Raw genomic sequence first — 20,118 nt, forward strand, 5'->3', positions numbered from 1 at the left:
GTGAGTTTCCACGTGGTGTTCGACTGGAATTGAACATCTCGAACAGCCTGATATCCGATCGACCATGTACTCGGTCAAACGCTGTTTGCTCATCTCTAGTATTAACTTTTTGCAATCTTGCATAGATATCAACGTAAAAATGCAGAAGGACTGACAAAACTTTACTAAAAACATAGCTGAAAAGTATCAGAACATCACAACACAAAGGGAGGAATCCTGACATTTCTGTATTTCCAACTTACAGAAAATGAATGTGAGACCTGGATTTTTACTCCTCACACAAACTAAAAAAAAGTATAAATGCTATTTACGCCATTACTGGTCAGTCCTAGTATTGTTAGCACAGGAATGTCAATGGACAAAAATATCTCTTTACTTTTTATTTGAACCTGTCGCTCATAATATTTGCCGGCTAAGGTAACGTATACTTGAATATCGCAAGGTTAACATTTGCTAGCAGCAACATCTTGTCTTTTCTTCTTTACAATGGCTGCCACATCATTTTTTAGCTTGCAGATACAAGATTCAAGTTGCTGCCAAAAGTCTTTGAACATTTGCGACTGCTTCTCTGTAAAAAGCCGCAAAAGATAAATGTTCTCTTCTTCCTAAGACAAAAAAAAAAAAGTGTGTATATAGAAGGAGAGCGGAGCAGGAGTCTGCTGAATTCTGCTATAGGTTGTAACTAGGATTTTTAATGCCATAGTATCCTGTAAGATAACACACTACCAATATTCAGAGTGCGGTAGTAAATCAATGATCAAGCCAACAACAAGCCTCTTCCTTCACCTCCACAGACATGTGCGTGAGGTTGGACAGAGACAGATGCTAGACTGAAGGAACAGGAGAAGGAAACATAGTTTAGATATGATGCATCACAAAGTTTCATCTATTCACCTGTGCTCTTAGTTTATGAAAAGTGGATTTATAATTGGGGGGTAACTTCACAGAGCACCTAACTTCAACAAATTTCTGGCTAGTATATAAATTGTTGATCATGTACATAATCTATTTTCCCTTAGTCCTAACAGCAGCACAACCATGGGGTATTTCTGCCCCTGTGTGCTGATTGGACAGGTAGAATATTTTAATTAACATAAATAAGTATGCATGACTAGCCCTATAAGAGGGCACAGAGACTCCCCCCCCCCCCCTTCCCCCGTGTTAATATTAACGTACAAAAAAAATACATACAGTCTTAGGGAGGGGAAGCTTGTGCTGCTGTTAGGACTAAGGGAAAACATATTATCTACATAATCAACAATTCCCTTATGTCCATACCAGCAGCACAAAAATGGGGATCTAGCAAGTAATTCCCATAGGGAGGGTTTCTTCGCCTTACAGACTCTAGGTGTATCAGGAAGCCGGAGCTACCTCCCAATCGGTGGTAGCACAAAAACCCGTTAGAGGCAGCACCGGATCAGGCCACAAACAAGAACAGGCCGCGCCTGAAGTGCGTTGGCCAGAAGTGCAGGAGAAGAAACCTTCCCCGCAAAACAAGCAGGCCGGAGGAAGGTTCCGGACACGGGAGTCGGCACCAACGTCTTAGCACATAGAAGTGCTCTCAGCCCAGCAAAACAGTGAAACTGCCAGGAGAAAGCTGGGAAAGCAGGGAAGCAAATGGGTAAGTACCCCAGACGGCAAGCCTGACCCCTAAGGGAGGACACAGAGTCCTCCCCCCACCTGTCCAGACACACAGGACAGAAAAAACACAGGAGGGGAGGTCTCTGTGCCTTCTTATAGGGCTAAATACGCATACTTAATTATGTTAATTAAAATATTCCGCCTGTCCTGGTTATGCTGTTGTTACAGATACAAAATTCACTTGTTTATCAAAAAAGGCGTAACCAATATTTCTTCTTACCGGTGGTTTATAATGTTTCAGCCGCAAGAAGTGCCCTCTGATTGTATTCATACTTTGGTAAAAAACTTTAAGGGCTTTCGCAAAGTCGGCATCGTAACTTGTCCTATGAGCAGACAGCCTCATATCTTCTTTTGTAGAATGTGTACAAAGGGTATTTTTGGCAGGATGATCCTGGCACAAACCTATTACAGATTTGTCATAGCCTAGAATTAAGCAACTGAATATAAATTAGAGAGCGACTCATTGACAATGTAATATTGTATGGGTGGGTCTTGTATTCATATATTTTTTTTAAAGGGATTCTACCATTAAAAAACTTTTTTCTGTAGCTAACACGTTGGAATAGCCTTTAGAAAGGCTATTCGTCTCCTACCTTTAGATGGGATCTCCGCTGCGCCATTCCTTAGTAATACCGTACTTTACCGGTATGTAAATTAGTTCTCTGGCAGCGATGGGGGCGGGCCCCAGCGCTGAAAATGCGAGGGCGTCCCCACAGCTGCCAGAGAACAGGATCCTGCTCCGCCTCTATCTTCTGCTGGATCCTCCCCTTCTTTCTTCAGCAGCGTCACCTCTGTCGGCTCTTACACTAGTAGAGCCGACTGCGCATGCTCGCAATTGCGGCCTCGGAACTATGGCCGCGCATGCGCAGTTGGCTCTACTAGTGTAAGAGCCGACAGAGGTGACGCTGCTGAAGAAAGAAGGGGAGGATCCAGCAGAAGATAGAGGCGGAGCAGGATCCTGTTCTCTGGCAGCCGTGGGGACGCCCTCGCATTTTCAGTGCTGGCGCCCGCCCCCATCGCTGCCAGAGAACTAATTTACATATCGGTAAAAAACGGTATTACTAAGGAACTGCGTGGCGGAGATCCCATCTAAAGGTAAGAGACGAATAGCCTTTCTAAAGTCTATTCCGACGTGTTAGCCACAGAAAAAAAAATTTTAATGGTAGAATCCCTTTTAAATCCCTTTTAATCCCTATAAACTATTTGGAAAATATTTTTCCCAAACTGAAAAGTGAAATTCAGTGTTCAACATTTTGTTAACTGACCTTGATGTTTCCATGTCTCGGACTGCTTTAGAGATTCCTTAAGGAAAATGTTCTCTTCTCTTAATGATCTATTTATGTCCCGCAAAAGTTCCGTTTCTTGTTCTAACTTTAACAGCTTTAGATAAAGCTCAGATACTTGACTATTTGGGTCCTGAAATGAAGAAAGTGAAAATATTAAAAGCTGTGTAAAACTTCAAAAGCAAATTTATTTATAACTGTCATCTCATTGTACCAAAAATGAAAAATAACTTAAAAGTAACTTTGCATGAGGCTGTAATTTATATATCTTATCATTTTCAGTGTATTGCGCAATACATCTCCAGTGTAAAAGACAACAAAAACCCTCCGTTTAGTCTATTCTGAACTTTATACTGACGTACATTTAGTATGTACCAGACTATTGTAAGGCGGTATGACTGCCGGATCACACTGTAGTTTTTGGTTGTTGGCCACAATAGAGATCCATAGATATACACACAAGCTGTATCAACAAATAGGATTTTTTAAAATAATTTTTAGACTTCTTGCAAAATATTTTGCTTTGAAAGGCTTCTAAACTGGTAAACATAATTGTGTCCCCGTCTCGATTCGTTTTGACATGACGTTCGCAGGATCATTAAGGAAGTCACTGACGCATCATTGGAAGACAACCCAGCCCCCCTTTTCCATTCCATTGTCTCATGCAAACTATAGAAACACATTTGTATATTAGTTGGTTTTATGCTGATAGTGGCCAGCTCCGTCATTCCCCGTTGCTGGAAGTCTGCTTCCCCCTGTCCACAACGGATTGGAAGGATTGGATTGGATCCTGCATAACAGGGGGATGGAGGACCTTGTAGCGACTCTTCAGCAGAATGACAACACTCACCAGACAGTGTGGCAGTTGTCCAATGTCTTTTACTATTCTCCTGCTTTTCAGACCTCATTCCATGCTCCCCCTCCCGCAGTCTCTGCTCGGCCTCCGTGACCCTGTCCTGTTTTCTCCTTTATGTTCAATACTACGATTCTACTGTTTTACTATGAATGATTCGTATACACTACATATAGTGCTGCTCAGTGGCGTAACTAGGAATGGCGGGGCCCCGTGGTGAACTTTTGACATGCCCCCCCCCCCCCCGACCGACGCCGAAGACCTCGGCCGACCCCTTCCTACGCATTCCTGTGCACTCTATTATGCCCCATAGTGGCCCCTTCACACAGTATTATCCCCCATAGTGGCCCTTCCACACAGTGTTATCCCCAATAGTGGCCCCTGCACACAGTATTATCCCCCATAGTGGCCCCTGCACACAGTATTATGTCCCTTAGTGGCCCTTGCACACAGTATTATCCCCCACAGTGGCCCCTGCACACAGTATTATCCCCCATAGTAGCTCCTTCACACAGTATTATCCCCCATAGTGGCCCCTGCACACAGTATTAAGCCCCATAGTGGCCCCTTCACACAGTATTATCCCCCATAGTGGCCCCTGCACACAGTATTAAGCCCCATAGTGGACCCTTCACACAGTATTATCCCCCATAGTGGCCCCTGCACACAGTATTATCCCCCATAGTGGCCCCTGCACACAGTATTATCCCCCATAGTAGCCCCTGTACACAGTATTATGTCCCACTGTGGACACCCATAAACAATTATTATAGTCTGGAGTCTTTTCAGACCCCAGAGTATAATAATCGGAGACCCAGGGGGAGAAAAACATAAAAAAAAACTCTGTTACTCACCCATCTCCCGTCTCCTACGCTGTCGGGCTCCGAAGTAGTCCATCTTCAATGACGTCAGACGTCACATGACCTGGGACGCAGGCCGGAGTCATGAGACATCAGACGACTAGGCTGAAGTCTGCACGGATCATGGAAAGGTAAGTAACAGTGTTTTTTTATGTTTTTTACCTCTCCCGGTCCGCCAATCATTATACTCAGGGGTCAGAAAAGATCCCCGAGTATAATGATAGCAGCGGTAATTACGCCACTGGTGCTGCTGCATCATGATCACTCCCTACTCCACTTACAGATTTTTTGATTTTGGTTTTTTTCCCCCCACGTTCCAAAAGCTAAAACTTTTTTATTTCTCTGCTCACATAATCTGATGAGGGCTTATTTTTTGTGAGACAAATTGTACTTCATGATGGCACCATTTAATATTCTGTATAATGTACTGAAAAGCTGGGAAAAAACCTTCAGCTTGAAGTGTAATTGGAAAAAAGTAAAACCGCGCAATTTTCTTATAGGTTTAGTTTTTATGGCGTTCGCCATGTGATAAAAATGTCACTTAAATTCTGTTGGTCAGTGTCATTTGGGTAATATCAACTTCATAGTTGTTGTTATATTTAATACCTATGTTTAAAAATTCCAAACTTTGAAAAATGTAAAAATTTGTTTCCACCGCCATATTGAGACACCTGTAAATTTATTTTTTTCTACATATAAAGTTGGAGAACTTTTTATCCATTCTCTCTATTTTACCACTATTGGGACACCACTACCCTCACCTTCTCCACCTACCCTATACCTTTACCCCATTATGCCATGTTACCAACCTCCCACTCTATTATCCACATAGTGCACTAGTGTGTGGCACAAGTGTAGTATCTCCCACTTTTCTGTCTTACAAAAATTGTAAACAGTTCAGTTTTGTTTTTTTACAACATTGGGCATACAAGGCATACTAATTTTGACTCTATATAAATGCCTAGCCACAAGTTTACACCCATTACTACAGTCCATGGGGTACGTCCGTCTCTTTGTTTTTGGGGCAGCACTGAGTCGCAACTACAAAAGGAAACTTACACCAGCAAGTGTGACCCTGCACGAAAAGTAAGGATTGATGGGTGAAGATGAGATTACTGTCTGTATAACCTTTCTGCATTATATGTATATGAAATATTGTCAAAGTTTGATACTTGCCACCAAGTTGGGATTAGGGAGTAAACTTTTCATACTATCAATTAAAATGAATCCTTCGTTTGTGTACTCCATGTCTAGCAGAGACCAGTCAAGTTCAGGACAACCCTCTGCAAAATCAATCACAATAAAAATATTAACTGTTATGAGTATAATATGAGTGTAAGTTATATATTTATGAAATATTGCAGTTTTCATATTGGCCATTACAGTAGATGAAATATTCAGCCCAGTACTGGGATTTAATGACTCTCAGTTATATTGCTGAAGACCTATATACGGTAAGTTATGATAGCAACAATATACACTAGTAAGGGTCTGTATGCAGATTTCTTGTGACTCCCTGGTTTCTGGGCAAGTTAAATGTGATGACAACAACATCACACAAAAATCATCAATGGAAATCAGATTTATTAACCAATGGAGGCCTGGATTTGGAGTCCCCCCCCAAAAAAATTAAATTGGAAAAACACACTACAGATCCAGCTTTGATGTATTGTCCTTAAAACATGTCACAATGAGGCTCAGTAGTGTGTGGCCTCCACATGCCTGTATGACCTCCCTACAATGCCTGGGCCTGCTCCTGATGAGGTTGCGCATGGTCTCCTGAGGGATGGCTCATCAATGCGAGCTGTGGAAAGAAGGTTTGCTGTGTCTGTCAGTTTAGTGTCCAGAGGCTGGAGGCGCTACCAGGAGACGGGCCAGTACAACAGGAGACATGGAGGGGGCCGTAGGAGGGCAACAACCCAGCAGTAGGACTGCTACCTCCGCCTTTGTGCAAGGAGGAACAGGAGGAGCACTGCCAGAGCCCTGCAAAATGACTTTCAGCAGGCCACAAATGTGCATGTGTCTGCACAAACGGTTAGAAACCGACTCCATGAGGATGGTATGAGGCCTTGACATCCACAGATGGGGGTTGTGCTCACAGCCCAACACCTTGTTGAACACTTAGCATTTTCCACAGAACACCAGGATTGGCAACTTCGCCACTGGTGAAAGCAGGTTTACACTGAGCACATGTGACAGATATGACAAAGTCTGAAGATGCCATAGAGAGCAATCTGCTGCCTGCAACATTCTTCAGCATGACCGGTTTGGCAGTGGGTCAGTAATGGTGTGGGGTGGCATTTATTTGGAGGGCCGCACAGCCCTCCATGTGTTCACCAGACTGACTGCCATTAGGTACTGAGATGAGATCATCAGACCCCTTATGAGACCATATGCTGGTGCGGTTGGTCCTGGGTTCCTCCTAATGCAGGACAATGCCAGACTTCATGTGACTGGAGTGTGTCAGCAGTTCCTGCAAGATGAAGGCATTGCAGCTATGGACTGGCCCGCCCGTTCCCCAGAACTGAATCCGATTGAGCACATCTGGGACATCATGTCTCGCTCCATCCACCAATGTCACATTGCACCACAGACAGGTGTTGGCAGATGCTTTAGTCCAGGTCCGAGAGGAGATCCCTCAGGAGACCATGCGCAACCTCATCAGGAGCATGCCCAGGCATTGTAGGGAGGTCATACAGGCACGTGGAGGCCGCACACACTACTGAGCCTCATTGTGACATGTTTTAAGGACATTACATCACAGTTGGATCAGCCTGTAGTGTGTTTATCCACTTTAATTTTTTTTTTTTTTTTTTTTTTTGGGGGGGGGGACTCCAAATCCAGGCCTCCATTGGTTAAATACATTTGATTTCCATTGACAATTTTTGTATGATTCTGTTGTCATCCCATTCAACTTTGTACAGAACAAAGTATTTAATGAGAATATTTCATTCATTCAGATCTAGCAGGTGTTATTTGAGTGTTCCCTTTATTTTTTTGAGCAGTGTAGCTAGCAGCTTGATATACAGTAGATATATAATTTAGTTTGGGTCACTCGATCCACCGCCAGGATGGGGTTTTTGAGAATAACACCACTTGTGCCTATATTCCAGCTGTCTGAATCTTTGCTTGCTTGCTGAATAAGAATTAAGAATAAAGAAGAGGGTTTAAGGATCAGCTGAAATTAAAAATAAACTTACCTTGAATGCCCCACAGATCTACAACCAATGCATTTTTTTGGAGGTAGCTCAATAGTCCATTGGAAACGTTCAATGCAAGAAACTGTAGTTTATGATCAATGACAGGATTTATGTTTTTCCAGACTGGTTTTGTGTATACAGACTGACCAACATCATAAAAGCGATAGCTTTAAAATAATTAAAAAGGAAAATTAAATAAATAAATATGGAGATTGAAAAGCCAAATATTGGATTTCTGAGATACAAATGTGATTTCTGGCCATGCAATATGAGTAATGTATGAACATCTGAGTAAAAGGAGAGGTCAAGAAGAAGGAGGTAAAATAATCAGAGGGAAGAGGATGAGTATAGGAAGCAGCAGAAGAAAATATGACACCAACAGGGATGTTGAAGCCATTTACGACAAGTTCAGGAAGTAAAAAATGCAGCACCCCAAAAATGTACTGACAAAAAAAAAATGGGTGGGGAGAGCGACATATGCTGGATTAAATAGGATGACAAAAAGAAATGACTTTAGTCCATAACAGGAGCCCTGACAGCACAGGCATTACAGATCTGGTGGGCTCGGACCCAACTAAAACGGTGGTGTGTGCTGTTCAGGACATAATGACCTCTGGAATAATCCCATATGATTCCTGCCCCTCTTTCTTCATTTTGGCTTCACAGCTTTGTGCCTGTGGTCTACAAGATGCAGGGACTATAGACAGAGAGTCAGCGTACTGATGCAGGAGATGCAATGATGCTACTGCTACTACAAAGTATTTAGTATAGGACAAAAGAGGCTACGCTTGGCAGGTGGTATTATTTTAAAGGGGAACTCATAGACATTATTACTTTAAGGAGGCAGTATGACCTTACAGAGGCACTCAGGGGAGGCATTTTTAATGCAAGTGGACAATTACTAGTTTGTGGGGGCACAAAATAGTCACCTTTAGTCACTTTTTGTCGCACATAGGGAACAATAGTGGTGCATTGTTTGGCACTAATATTTTTAGGGCTAGTATCTATTTGACACTATTTTTCTTAGAGAGTAATAGTTTTGACATGATTATTCCTGAAGTTCAGTATTTGTGGTATTTTGGACACATAGCAAGTGTAAGCCGAAGGCTGGTCAGGTAATGGAGGGGGTGTACATCTCACCCAGACTACTAAGGTGGGTGAGATGAGAAAACTCCAGAAGGAATGTTTGACCTCATCGGACAACTTTCGTCTGCTGAGCATTTTGGTAAATGCTCAGTATTGGGCTGGATTTTTAGGAATGGCAGGTAGGTTGGTAGTTGGACCTGTCATTCCACCCCCCTCCAGTCCACACTTTGGGGATTTTCCGGCACAGACTCAGCTGTTGAGAGTCTCCTCATCAAGGGAGCTTAAGAAGCCAGCTCCAGCAGCAGATTTTGGGCAGAGTTTGGCTGGAGAGCCAACATAGAGGTCATATTTTTTGGAGCCGTGTCCTGAATGATTCTACTGGCTTTTGGATTTCTGTTATTCTAGGTGAGGTAACCTATTCTATGTCTTGTTAGAGCCTAGCCGGGCAGGTATTTATTTTTGTATTGTTTCCTTTTGTTGCTGCACTACCTTTTTGAGTGAAAATAAAACTCTACCTTTGTTTTGGACTAAAGAATCTGGACTTTTGGTGTCTATGCCACCCCACCTAGCAACCCCCGACCCTGACACAAGGTAAGTAATATTTGGAAAAAAATCACGGCACTCTGGGCTAGGTAAAAAATATAAGAAATGTGAATGACTAAAGTCAAAGATGTCATCTGTCACTCAAAATATTTTCTGTGCTACATTAATTTATGCAACCTGCAGTGTGCCTAATGTAATCTATATCTAACCCTATATGTTTAATGTATAGTAGTAATATTGGTATACCTAGGGGTTGGGGCCCTAGTGCTGAACCCCTAATTTATGCATTTATCTCTCATACTTGTTTAAAGTCAACATATTCCCCAGCGCTCTCCATTGTCATGCTCCCATATAGGGCTCAGAATCTAAATTCCCTATCAGTATCTCTGGTGAGTGTGTGCGTGGTGGTGGGAGACCCACACAAACACAGGAAGATCATACAAACTCCTTATAGTATTTCTGTCTTTGTTGGATTCAAACCCAGGACTCCAGTACTGCAAGGCAACAGGTCTGAGCCACCATACTGCCCTACAGCTTGGCCTCTACTTTTTCTGTTCCCATGTGTGGAGGGGGAGGGCTGTGTAGGCCACAATAGTTCTGTCTGTTCTTCCACTCTCATACAATAGGCTAAGGACTGAAGCCGTACCATCTGAATTGTAAAGTCATAATTCAGTAAGAGCCAGGAAGTTGACAGAGTGGAAAGTATTATAGGCCTTGGTAATCTTATTGAACATAAAGGGCATTCCAGTAAAGCAATGAAGGGGAATGGATGTACCCAGGATTAGTGCAAATAAGGAGAAAAAAACAACAGATGGTTTCTGATTATGTCCATACAGCAGCAAAAAGGAATATGTAATATATCCTTACTATGCTATTACTATACACACATTACTATGCTATTACTATACATACATTACTATGCTAGCACTCATTTACCCGATTTGAATTCCTCTTTCTGAAGCTTCTTTTAGCCATCGAACTCCAAGACACTGTAGTATGTGAATCTGAAATACTATTTTTCTTCCTAATAACTCCAAAGGATCAACAACGACATCTTCTTCACTTAAAGGCCTAGAAAATATGAAATATATCGATGTTATTAACCAGTCATTCTGTCTCTTTGCACATGGTAAAAGATTACCGTTGTCTACTTTCATAAGACTACCTAGTCAATGTGTTTGAGGGGGATAATTGTAGTTATAATAGTAGTAATAATAATGTTATATTATCTTAATAAAAACTACTATCAGCAAGCAATCCTGTCATCCACAGACAGTCACAGATGTCCATGCAGACAGCATAATATCAGCCACTAAAGGACCTTTCACCTCCTCCACCAATTCAAGTTCTTACATCTGCTAACAGATGCCGCTCCACTGGTCCAGCACCGTTGGATTTTTTTCTCTACCCCCACCATTACTGAGCAATAACTGCAGGTAGTTTTTATACCTGATGTACTATTTAAGTCTGTAAGGCAGCCAGTGTCAGAGCTCAGAATCACACCCCTTGCTTCATCTATTCTGACACTTTGCTTCTGACTGTACAGAGACTAAACAGCATATCAGGCATTAAAAATAACAGCATTGATTGCTCAGGAATGGTTGGGACTAGAGAAAAATCCAGCTCTTACAGAATCAGTGGAGTAGTGCCTATTAATTGATGTAAAGAGCTGGACTTGTTGGAGGTGGTGAAGCATCCTCTTTAAGGAAATGTACAGAATTTTACACACAAAAGAAGAATATCTAATACTGAAATGCATGTAGAATTTGGTCACTAAGCTTTACAAAAGATGCACCTATAATTATTGTTCAGGAAACGGTGCCTATGTGTGGTGGGGGAAGGGGAGGGGGGCTAGAGAAAAAATTATGACTGTACAAGAATCAGTGGAGGAAAGCCTATTAAAAGAAGCAAATACTATATACTTTGGTGTGTGAAACGGTATATTTTCCGAATGTGACAGTTGTGCACTACTTTACCTTCCAGAACTGGAGCAAGGGGTAATGTTTATCATTATAATGGCTTCTTCTAGCCCTTCAGAATCCAGCAATTCTGTCTGTTCTTCCAGTTTCATACAATAAGCTAAGGACTGAAGCCAGATGTGAGCTGATCCTAAATGAATAGCCTCAACTGGATCCCAAAATGGATCACTTTCACGATCCAATGTCATATTGCCATCTAGGAATTTCTGGTACAGTTCTTCCATCAGAAACTTTCTGTTAATGAACTTGGATTTTGACCATATCCATACCTTAAACCATAAAGAGCACAATATTTTATACAGTATAGTAAAGTAGTTTTGGAAAGTCTATATAGCAACAACTAAAGCTTTCAGATGGGTTCTACACATGCCACACGGGAATGATGAATATGACTAGTACCAGCGCAGCCATATCTAAAGTTCATAGCAGAATCCACTGATTTGTTGTAGCATGTTCTTCAGTGTAACCTTCTAGTGATATGTACAGTTCAGACTGTGCAGTATGAATTTTACAGAGGAGAACACTGTATGCAAACAAAAAAAAATCAGAGAGCCAACAGAAGGAACTTTCTGTTTTCATTTACACATTGCTGTCAATAATGATGGATAAAAATGGAACGTGAACTTTGTATTCATCAGTCTGGCGACTTTAATGTCCATTGTTCTGATTTTTCAACAGAACAGGGCAACGAACACCATTATGACAGGGTGACACTATCCTTAAAGAGAAACTTTCAGCACGATCAGCCTTACTAAACTGACCACATAGATTCAAACTTTACCTTTCTTATCCAAAAGCAATGCTCCACTGCACAAAAGTGAGCATTGTAGTAATATGCAGTATATTGCAGCAATTCCTAAATCTGACACATCTATTGTACAGTCCTTGTATCCACAGCATTATAAGCAAGGGACATAGGGGAGGGAAGCAACAACTGACCCCTCGTTCACATCTGCATTTGCTAATCCGTTCGGGGAGTCCACATGAGGGCCCCCACGAATGGAATACCAAACGCATTGCCAAGCAGTGTGCAGTGAAAGCACACAGACCCATAGACTATAATGGGGTCCCTGTGCTCTCCGCGTGGTGTACACAGGAATCATGCGGAAAGAAAAGTGCTTCGTGATCTACTTTTATGTCCGCAAGACTCCTGTGGGCAGCACGCGGAGAGCACACGGACCCCTTTATAGTCTATGGGGTCCGTGTGCCTTCACTGCACACCGCTTTCCAGTGCGTTCAGTAGTCCGTTCGGAGTGTCCCCATGCATACTCCCCAAATGTATTACCGATGCAGATGTGAACAGAGGTGAGTTGGAAGAGAGCCCAACTACTTCAACCTGAAAAGAAGCACCCAAATGATCACTTAGGACTAATTTGCATATCATTAAATACGCAATTTCTCTGCTTTGGAGCATTGCCTCTGAATGAGAGAACTGCCCTGTATGGCTGTGCGGTTAGTCCTGATACTGATGGCAGATTCCCTTTAAGTGGGATGGACACTTTAATGTTTGCACTAACATCATAGTTAGCATAGTTGTTTTCTAGCTCCTAGGATATGTGTTATACATTTACTATTTTTTTACCTGCTGAGTACATTTATTGATCACTTTCACCATTATTTCTTTTTGAAGATCATAACCTCTGGAATCAGTCAAGGCTAAATTTTTCACCTTTAACTCAAACATCAGGTCCTGCTCGGAAATAAAGGAAAAACAAATGAATAATATCATTGGATTACACAAGTACTAAAAGATAACTAAGGTGAGTAACCTAAATGAAAACTGTTTAAAGGGAGCTATTTAAGAAACAGGAAAAGCGTAAGCAAGGACAAATATCTTACATGATAAATCCAAGCTTTAATGCTTCTGAAGCCCCGATCATGTTTACTCCGTGTCTGTTTAACAGAGTATTCCCTAGCCCCTGCTATTGACCAAAAGCTCTAGCAGCCAATCAGGAGGCCAACAGAGTATGGGAGGGACTTGGGAGACTTGAGTATCAAGAACCTGGAATCTATATAAATCTATATAGGGGTTCCATCTGAAAGTTCTTTGCCCCCCCCCCCACCACCATGGGGCGATTGAGGAGGTTGCCATGGTAGGACTGACAGTGGCCTCTAGGTCTGCCATGCATGGAACGCCTATTACACCCAGCCAGATGTTCTTTTATTGTGAAAAAGTACTAAAATGTTAAAACAAATATTAATTTGAGTATTGCTGTAATTGTACTGACTAGAATAATAAAATGTCAATTATATCACATGGTGAATGCTGTAAAAACTCCTCCTCAAAGAAAAATGACAATGAGAAAAATTGCAGAATTATTCTTTTTTTTCTATACTTACTTTTCCCACCCAAAAAACAATAGGTAGTTAGTTAGTTAGTTGGGAGTGGGTAGTAGTTGGTGGGAAAGCTAGGGAGACAGGGAAGGGAAGTGAGGGAGTGAGAGAGGGGGAGGAAGTGAGAGGGAGGTAGTGTGAGTCAGCTCATGCAATGCATCATGGTAGTTTTAGGATAAAAGCACCAGGTAAACAAATGCAGAGGATGCCAGGAGCTCCCATAGAAACCCAGAAATCACTCAAAATAATGCTAAAGGTATTTGGGTGCACTTATTAACCCATTAATAGTACTAGTATTTTTTGCACTGAAAACCCTTTTAAGGGGCTAGGCAACAACTAGTTTTACCTTCATAAGTTCTTCACTCATCTGATTTGCTTCAGCAACCAGAGGCATCAATTTAATATAGTCATGGAAGACTGCCAGCACACTTGGATCAGGCTTGCCATCTTTATTGTGCATAGCTCCTGTGTGATAAAATAAATTATTTGATGAGATTATATATATTTTGTAATAAAATTAACATAAGAATTAAGTGATTAGGTTGAATATTGGTAGTCATCCAAATGTCCACCAATTACCAATTAAAAGGGTTTTCTGGTCCCTGGGAAAATTTTTATTACTGATCTGTCCTCATGTGAATGGGAACACAACTGCAGTACTCTGGGAGTCTCTATACAGGGGATGGAGCCTTCTCCTTTCAGCTTCAGCCCTGGTATAGGTTCTAGTGCTGGAGGCTGTCTGGAAAGACTGATCAATGTGGGATCTATGTGTCAGACACCAACTGATCTGATACCATTGACCTGCCCTGAAGATATGTCATAATTATAAAAACTGTGGACCAAAAAAAACTTTAATATTAGATTTTCCTGTTGTTCACAAATGGAAGATTTAGTGCAACGACTTCTACGATTGTCCTATTCATGTGAATGGGGATTGATTTCAGAAATGCATGTGATAGAACTAATTTGATAGTGCCAATAGATAATGCTCAGATAACAAGGCAACATTAGAAAGGTAGATTCTACCATTTACCAGAAACATTGGCTGATAAGTGGAACATACCAAGTTTATCTACACTGAAGCCTTCAGCTGCTGCCAGTTCTGACTGGAAGAAGTCATAGTCAAACTTGCTGATGTCTTCACATCCACGTTCATCCGGAAATCCAATATACAGATATGCACTATTTGACCCCAGTATTATACGATCCTTAGTTTTTTAAAAAAAAGGAGATTATTTACTTGAATTACAATTCACTATAACATTGTTGGAAAGTGATGAATAAAGAAGTCAATGGACTATATACACTGCTCAAAAAACATAAAGGGAACACTCAAATAACACATCCTAGATATGAATGAATGAATGAATGAATGAATGAATGAATGAAATATTCTCATTGAATACTTTGTTTTTTACAAAGTTGAATGTGATGACAACAAAATCACACAAAAATCATCAATAGAAATCAAATTTATTAACCAATGGAGGCCTGTAGAAAAACACACTACAGGCTGATACAACTTTGATGTATTGTCCTTAAAACATGTCAAAATGAGACTCAGTAGTGTGTGGTTTCCACATGCCTGTATGACCTCCCTACAACGCCTGGACATGCTCCTGATGAGGTTGCGGATGGTCTCCTGAGTGATCTCCTCCCAGACCTGGACTACAGCATCTGCCAATTCCTGGACAGTCTGTGGTGCAACGTGACATGCGCTACCAGGAAACAGGCCAGTAGACCAGGAGACGTGGAGGGGGCAGTAGGAGGGCAACAACCCAGCAGCAGGACCGCTACCTCTGCCTTTGTGCAAGGAGGAACAGGAGGAGCATTGCCAGAGCCCTACAAAATGACCTCCAGCAGGCCATAAATGTGCATGTGCCTGCACAAACAGTTAGAAACCGACTCCATGAGGATGGTATGAGGGCCCCAACGTCCACAGATGGGGATTCTGCCCACAGCCCAACACCGTGCAGGATGCTTGGCATTTGCCACAGAACACCAGGTTTGGCAACTTCGCCACTGGCGCCCTGTTCTCTTCACAGATGAAAGCAGGTTCACACTGAGCATATGTGACATACGTGACAGAGTTTACTGCTGGCTTATGTAAATTCAAAACTTTTCTTAAAGCGGACCTTTCACCATTTTGCCCACAGGCAGTTCTATATACTGCCGGAAAGCTGACAGTGCGCTGAGTTCAGCACACTGTCGGCTTTCCCGATCTGTGCCCGGTGTAAAGAGCTTACGGTCCGGTACCGTAGCTCTTCTATGGTCAGAAGAAGAACGTCTCTGGCTAACTGTCAGAAACGCCCTTCTGACCATAGAAGAGCTACGGTACCGGACCGTAAGCTCTTCACACCGGGCACAGATCGGGAAAGCCGACAGTGTGCTGAACTCAGCGCACTGTCAGCTTTCCGGCAGTATATAGAACTGCCTGTGTGCAAAATGGTGAAAGGTCCTCTTTAAATACATTGCTTTAGCAACGCTGCTTCATTTTCTAGCTATGTAAAAATAGTCATCCTTTTGTTTACACATTGTTTCTTTGGTCCCCATCCTCTTTCAGGTATAACGGGTGACATGATTACACACTGCTCTCTGGGTGGGCCGAGTTCTCTTGCTACTCTGCTGTCAGGACAATCAGGTCCCCTAATTGCAGTTTGCTGGCAAAGGCTTGGACACTGTGGGATCTGACAAGACAGATCATCAATAAACTAATTGTTTAGTCACCCTTAGCCATAGCCTTATTGAAATTAATTGAGTCCAAGTTCAGCTACAAATAGGGCTTGTCTTCTGCTTCATATTTGGGCACATTATGGTTCCACAACTTAGGCCTACCTAAGTTTCTGCTGGAACTCTGGTTTTTCAGTCTCACCCTGCCTATTATTTATGTAAAAGTCATCTTTTAAGCATACACACTAATAACTGGGAGAAACAAGACCTGCCCTTCATCAGCCTAGATTTCCACTCACCAGTAACTTTCTGTATGGGATCTCTCTACTGATAATGTGTCAATCTATCAAAAAAGGAAAAGTCTTATACACGCAAAGTCAGAGGCGTAACTACCGTGGTAGCGGCTGCCACAGGGCCCGGGACATTACAAGGCCCGGAGGCAGGTGATACTGCTGCAGACTTTTTTTTTTTTTTTAAATAGTCTGTTACCTATGTATGCAGGAGTCACTATGCCATAATTGTTACGCCACTGCCCCAAGTGTTATACTACTGCAGTGACAGATAACGCTTACACCAAATATAAAACTTACCAGATGTTGCAGTTTAGTATTTGTAAAAATGGGCACACCATTCACAATCACTTTAGCCTTGCCATGTGGCTTTACCAGCACCTTGTTATCAATGTTGATCAAAGTAGCATGTTTTGGTAAAATTCTGTGCAAAATACAAACAAACAAATAAAATACATCGCATAGTAATAAGTAAGAGTACATTCACATGACAGCGGATTTTTATAGGAATCCATCTCAAAATCCACCTGCCAAAACGGCAACTTTGCAATAGGACTTTAATGGGAGCCGCTCACTTCTTTTTTTCCACTAGCTAGTAGCGGAAAAAAAGAAGCGAGATGACCTATCTTGCCGTGGTTTTCGTGGCTGACTCAGTCGTGGCGTCCGCGGTGCGAGACTCCCTCCTGATTAGGCTCATTCATTCAGGCCTAATCTAATGCGGAATACTGCGATTGGATACAGGTGCACTGCATGGGCATTCCGTCACGGCTAGCTGCGCGGTATGTTCACATGCGGAATCTATTTTCTGCCATGTGAACATAAAGGTAAAGAATTAGCTCAAACTTCATAAACATTCATTTTTGATCACTTACCCTAGACCTCTCAATGTTACTTCATTAGAAGCTGTCTGCCCAATGTCAGATGTTCCTGAAACAGAAAGATCTTATGCTATGAATACCAATATACAATATGATATCTTATGTAATACCCAGCCTTGTCTAACTGGACATCTACACTTTATGTATTGGAGATACATGAGTCGGCAAATAACTGCAGACGCAAAAAGACAGGACATTTTTAATGAAGTCCTATTGGAAAGTTGATTCATTTTTCATAGATGCATTTTGACAATATAATTTATTTTCAAAACGCTTTAAAAAGGTTATAATGTTTTGCGTATCCACAGGCAAGGGATGTTTACAATAAGAAATTGAAGGGTACTTACCTTCTGAAACCTCCATCACACCAATGATGAAACTCTGTCAGGGGGGAAAGCTATAGGGTAGGAGCAATTTTAGCAGTTGCTACAGGGCCCTGGAACCTGAAGGGGTCCTAAAGGTCCAAATTCCAATATTCTAAATGCTACAAGGGAGATAGGGGCCCCATTACAAATTCTACATTAGTGCCCAGAAGCTTCAAGTTATGCCTCTGGTCACTGCCACTGTTTGTTGACGGGACCCTTGACGTCGGTTGCAACCTTGTGTACTCTGGTCATATTTACTAATACCTCATGGTTATTAACTTCTTTTTGCAGGATACAGCCAGGATTTGTTATGTTGGTTGGTATGTACATACACAGGTCTGGCACAGTCCACTTAAGTATGGGCATCCAAATGGCAGTATGCACTGAGCACTGGGCATCATGTGACTGGCACCTTATTTAATCCATGTGCATTTGTCATGCTAGGTATCCATCCTTCTCATGGACTCTAGGTTTGTGAGTGGATGTTCATCAGTAATGTGAGGCCTGTCTACATTCTGCTTCACCTAACAGCAGGTAAATATGATGCCTATTCCTATGATATGATTTATAATGATGCCTACTTTCAGTGGATTGTGTTTGATGTCAGACACTGGCCTCAGAGGTTAAACTACCACTGGGTTTGTTATTTTAAGACATTCCATGCTTGTGGTCGATTTATTACTAATACAGGACATCCCCTGTATGGAACAGAAATACTAATTTGGCAATAAACTCCGCATCATGTTAGTAGGTTTATTAACTGAGTCATGCATGATGTTAAGGGGGCTGCCCTCTAGAGGGCGGCGTACAGAGGCACTGTTCTCCTTATTACATCCTGGAGAATAGATTTGCATATTTTTTTACCCTTTAAGGGTATATACACATACAGCAGTTGGTGACTGAAATCTGAATGTAGCATGCAGAAATCCATGCATATGCTGTGAAACAATCCCATACTGAAAATTGGAACTTGCTGGTAACAGAAATTTCTGCAAAGAATAAGTTGCATGTGAATATATTCTTAGAACTCTAGTTGAAAGGTATCCCATAATCCCATACTGATAAAATGAAGCGCTGTACCTTCTTGTATAAAGTGCTTCAGAACTCCAGATAGCTGGGGGTCTTCATTAATGTTCAGGAGATAAGGAAACGATTGCATCATTCGCCTCTCCTGGAAACAAACATATTCGAATTTACAAACACTTTGCCGCTATGGGGGAATTTAATGAAGAAAGCATGACGGTTTTCTGGTGCTAGGTGGAACCAACAATGCCATATTTGAGTCGCTTACATTTATCCCATTGTAGTGTCAATTAATACTGAAATTGATCCACAAAAAAAACATCTCAATTACAATACTGACCTACTGACAGTCTGGGTCGCACCATTATTTTATTTTTTAAACTGTAATTTTTATTAAACATTTTTCAAAGGTGATATACAAACAAAATGCCAAATGTAAAACAATATCAACAGAGTAAAAGAGAAGTGGGGAATGAGGGGGGGAGGGGGAAAGGAGCCAGAGACCACGCACCATTTAGTCATATACCGATGGGATATAGGGGGATCACCCTTCAGAGGAGGAGAGGAGTCTGTAGATAGTTGATATCAAACTGGCAGTGGATGTACCTGCCCGGCAACACCTTCTCAAAGGCAGTAGGCTTAGAGACCCAGGAGGAGCCAAAATGAGAGTAAATGAAATTAGCTATCTGCTGGTAATGAAACCACTCCAAAACTGGCAAGTGCACAGTAGAAATAAAATAATCAAAGGGCCTGAGCTCCAAGGTCAATGGATCTATAAGGTCAGCAATATGGAAGAGGCCACATGCCCTCCAAGGTCGCACCATAGTCGTGAGCCCCCCAGGGAGGAGCGGATTGTACAAGAAGGATATCATAGAGGAACGTGGGGATGCTAGTAGAAAGAGTTTGGAACATGAGAGCCATATAGCACGTGTAAAACGAATGGGACCCAAGAGAATGGCCGGGGGGAGGGGGGGGAGAGAGCGGGACCACAGAAATGCATTGGGGTGGACTGGTGCTAGCCATAGTTTTTCAACTACTACCCATTTCGTGTACGCCTGCGGAGCAGCCCAGCATTATTATTTTTAATGTATTGTAAGGACATGTCAGCCCTGT

General features: G+C 42.0%; 1 protein-coding gene across 1 annotated transcript in view; it reads right to left on the reverse strand.

Moving 5' to 3' along the window:
• Positions 1 to 443: 443 nt before the first annotated feature.
• LOC142198479 (kinesin-like protein KIF28) overlaps positions 444 to 20,118 on the reverse strand; it is a 36,971-nt gene continuing 17,296 nt past the window's right edge. Inside the window, exons 12-24 of the mRNA XM_075269514.1 lie at positions 19,063 to 19,153; positions 17,612 to 17,666; positions 17,040 to 17,163; positions 14,843 to 14,987; positions 14,126 to 14,244; positions 13,028 to 13,135; positions 11,443 to 11,714; positions 10,403 to 10,537; positions 7,838 to 8,004; positions 5,814 to 5,920; positions 2,907 to 3,057; positions 1,862 to 2,064; positions 444 to 605 (exon numbers count right to left, since the gene is read on the reverse strand). Coding sequence (XP_075125615.1) covers positions 444 to 605; positions 1,862 to 2,064; positions 2,907 to 3,057; positions 5,814 to 5,920; positions 7,838 to 8,004; positions 10,403 to 10,537; positions 11,443 to 11,714; positions 13,028 to 13,135; positions 14,126 to 14,244; positions 14,843 to 14,987; positions 17,040 to 17,163; positions 17,612 to 17,666; positions 19,063 to 19,153 — 1,839 coding nt within the window. The remainder of the gene's footprint in view (positions 606 to 1,861; positions 2,065 to 2,906; positions 3,058 to 5,813; positions 5,921 to 7,837; positions 8,005 to 10,402; positions 10,538 to 11,442; positions 11,715 to 13,027; positions 13,136 to 14,125; positions 14,245 to 14,842; positions 14,988 to 17,039; positions 17,164 to 17,611; positions 17,667 to 19,062; positions 19,154 to 20,118) is intronic.

This window comes from Leptodactylus fuscus, chromosome 3 (assembly GCF_031893055.1).
Source record: "Leptodactylus fuscus isolate aLepFus1 chromosome 3, aLepFus1.hap2, whole genome shotgun sequence".
In the NCBI taxonomy this organism is placed as follows: domain Eukaryota; kingdom Metazoa; phylum Chordata; class Amphibia; order Anura; family Leptodactylidae; genus Leptodactylus; species Leptodactylus fuscus.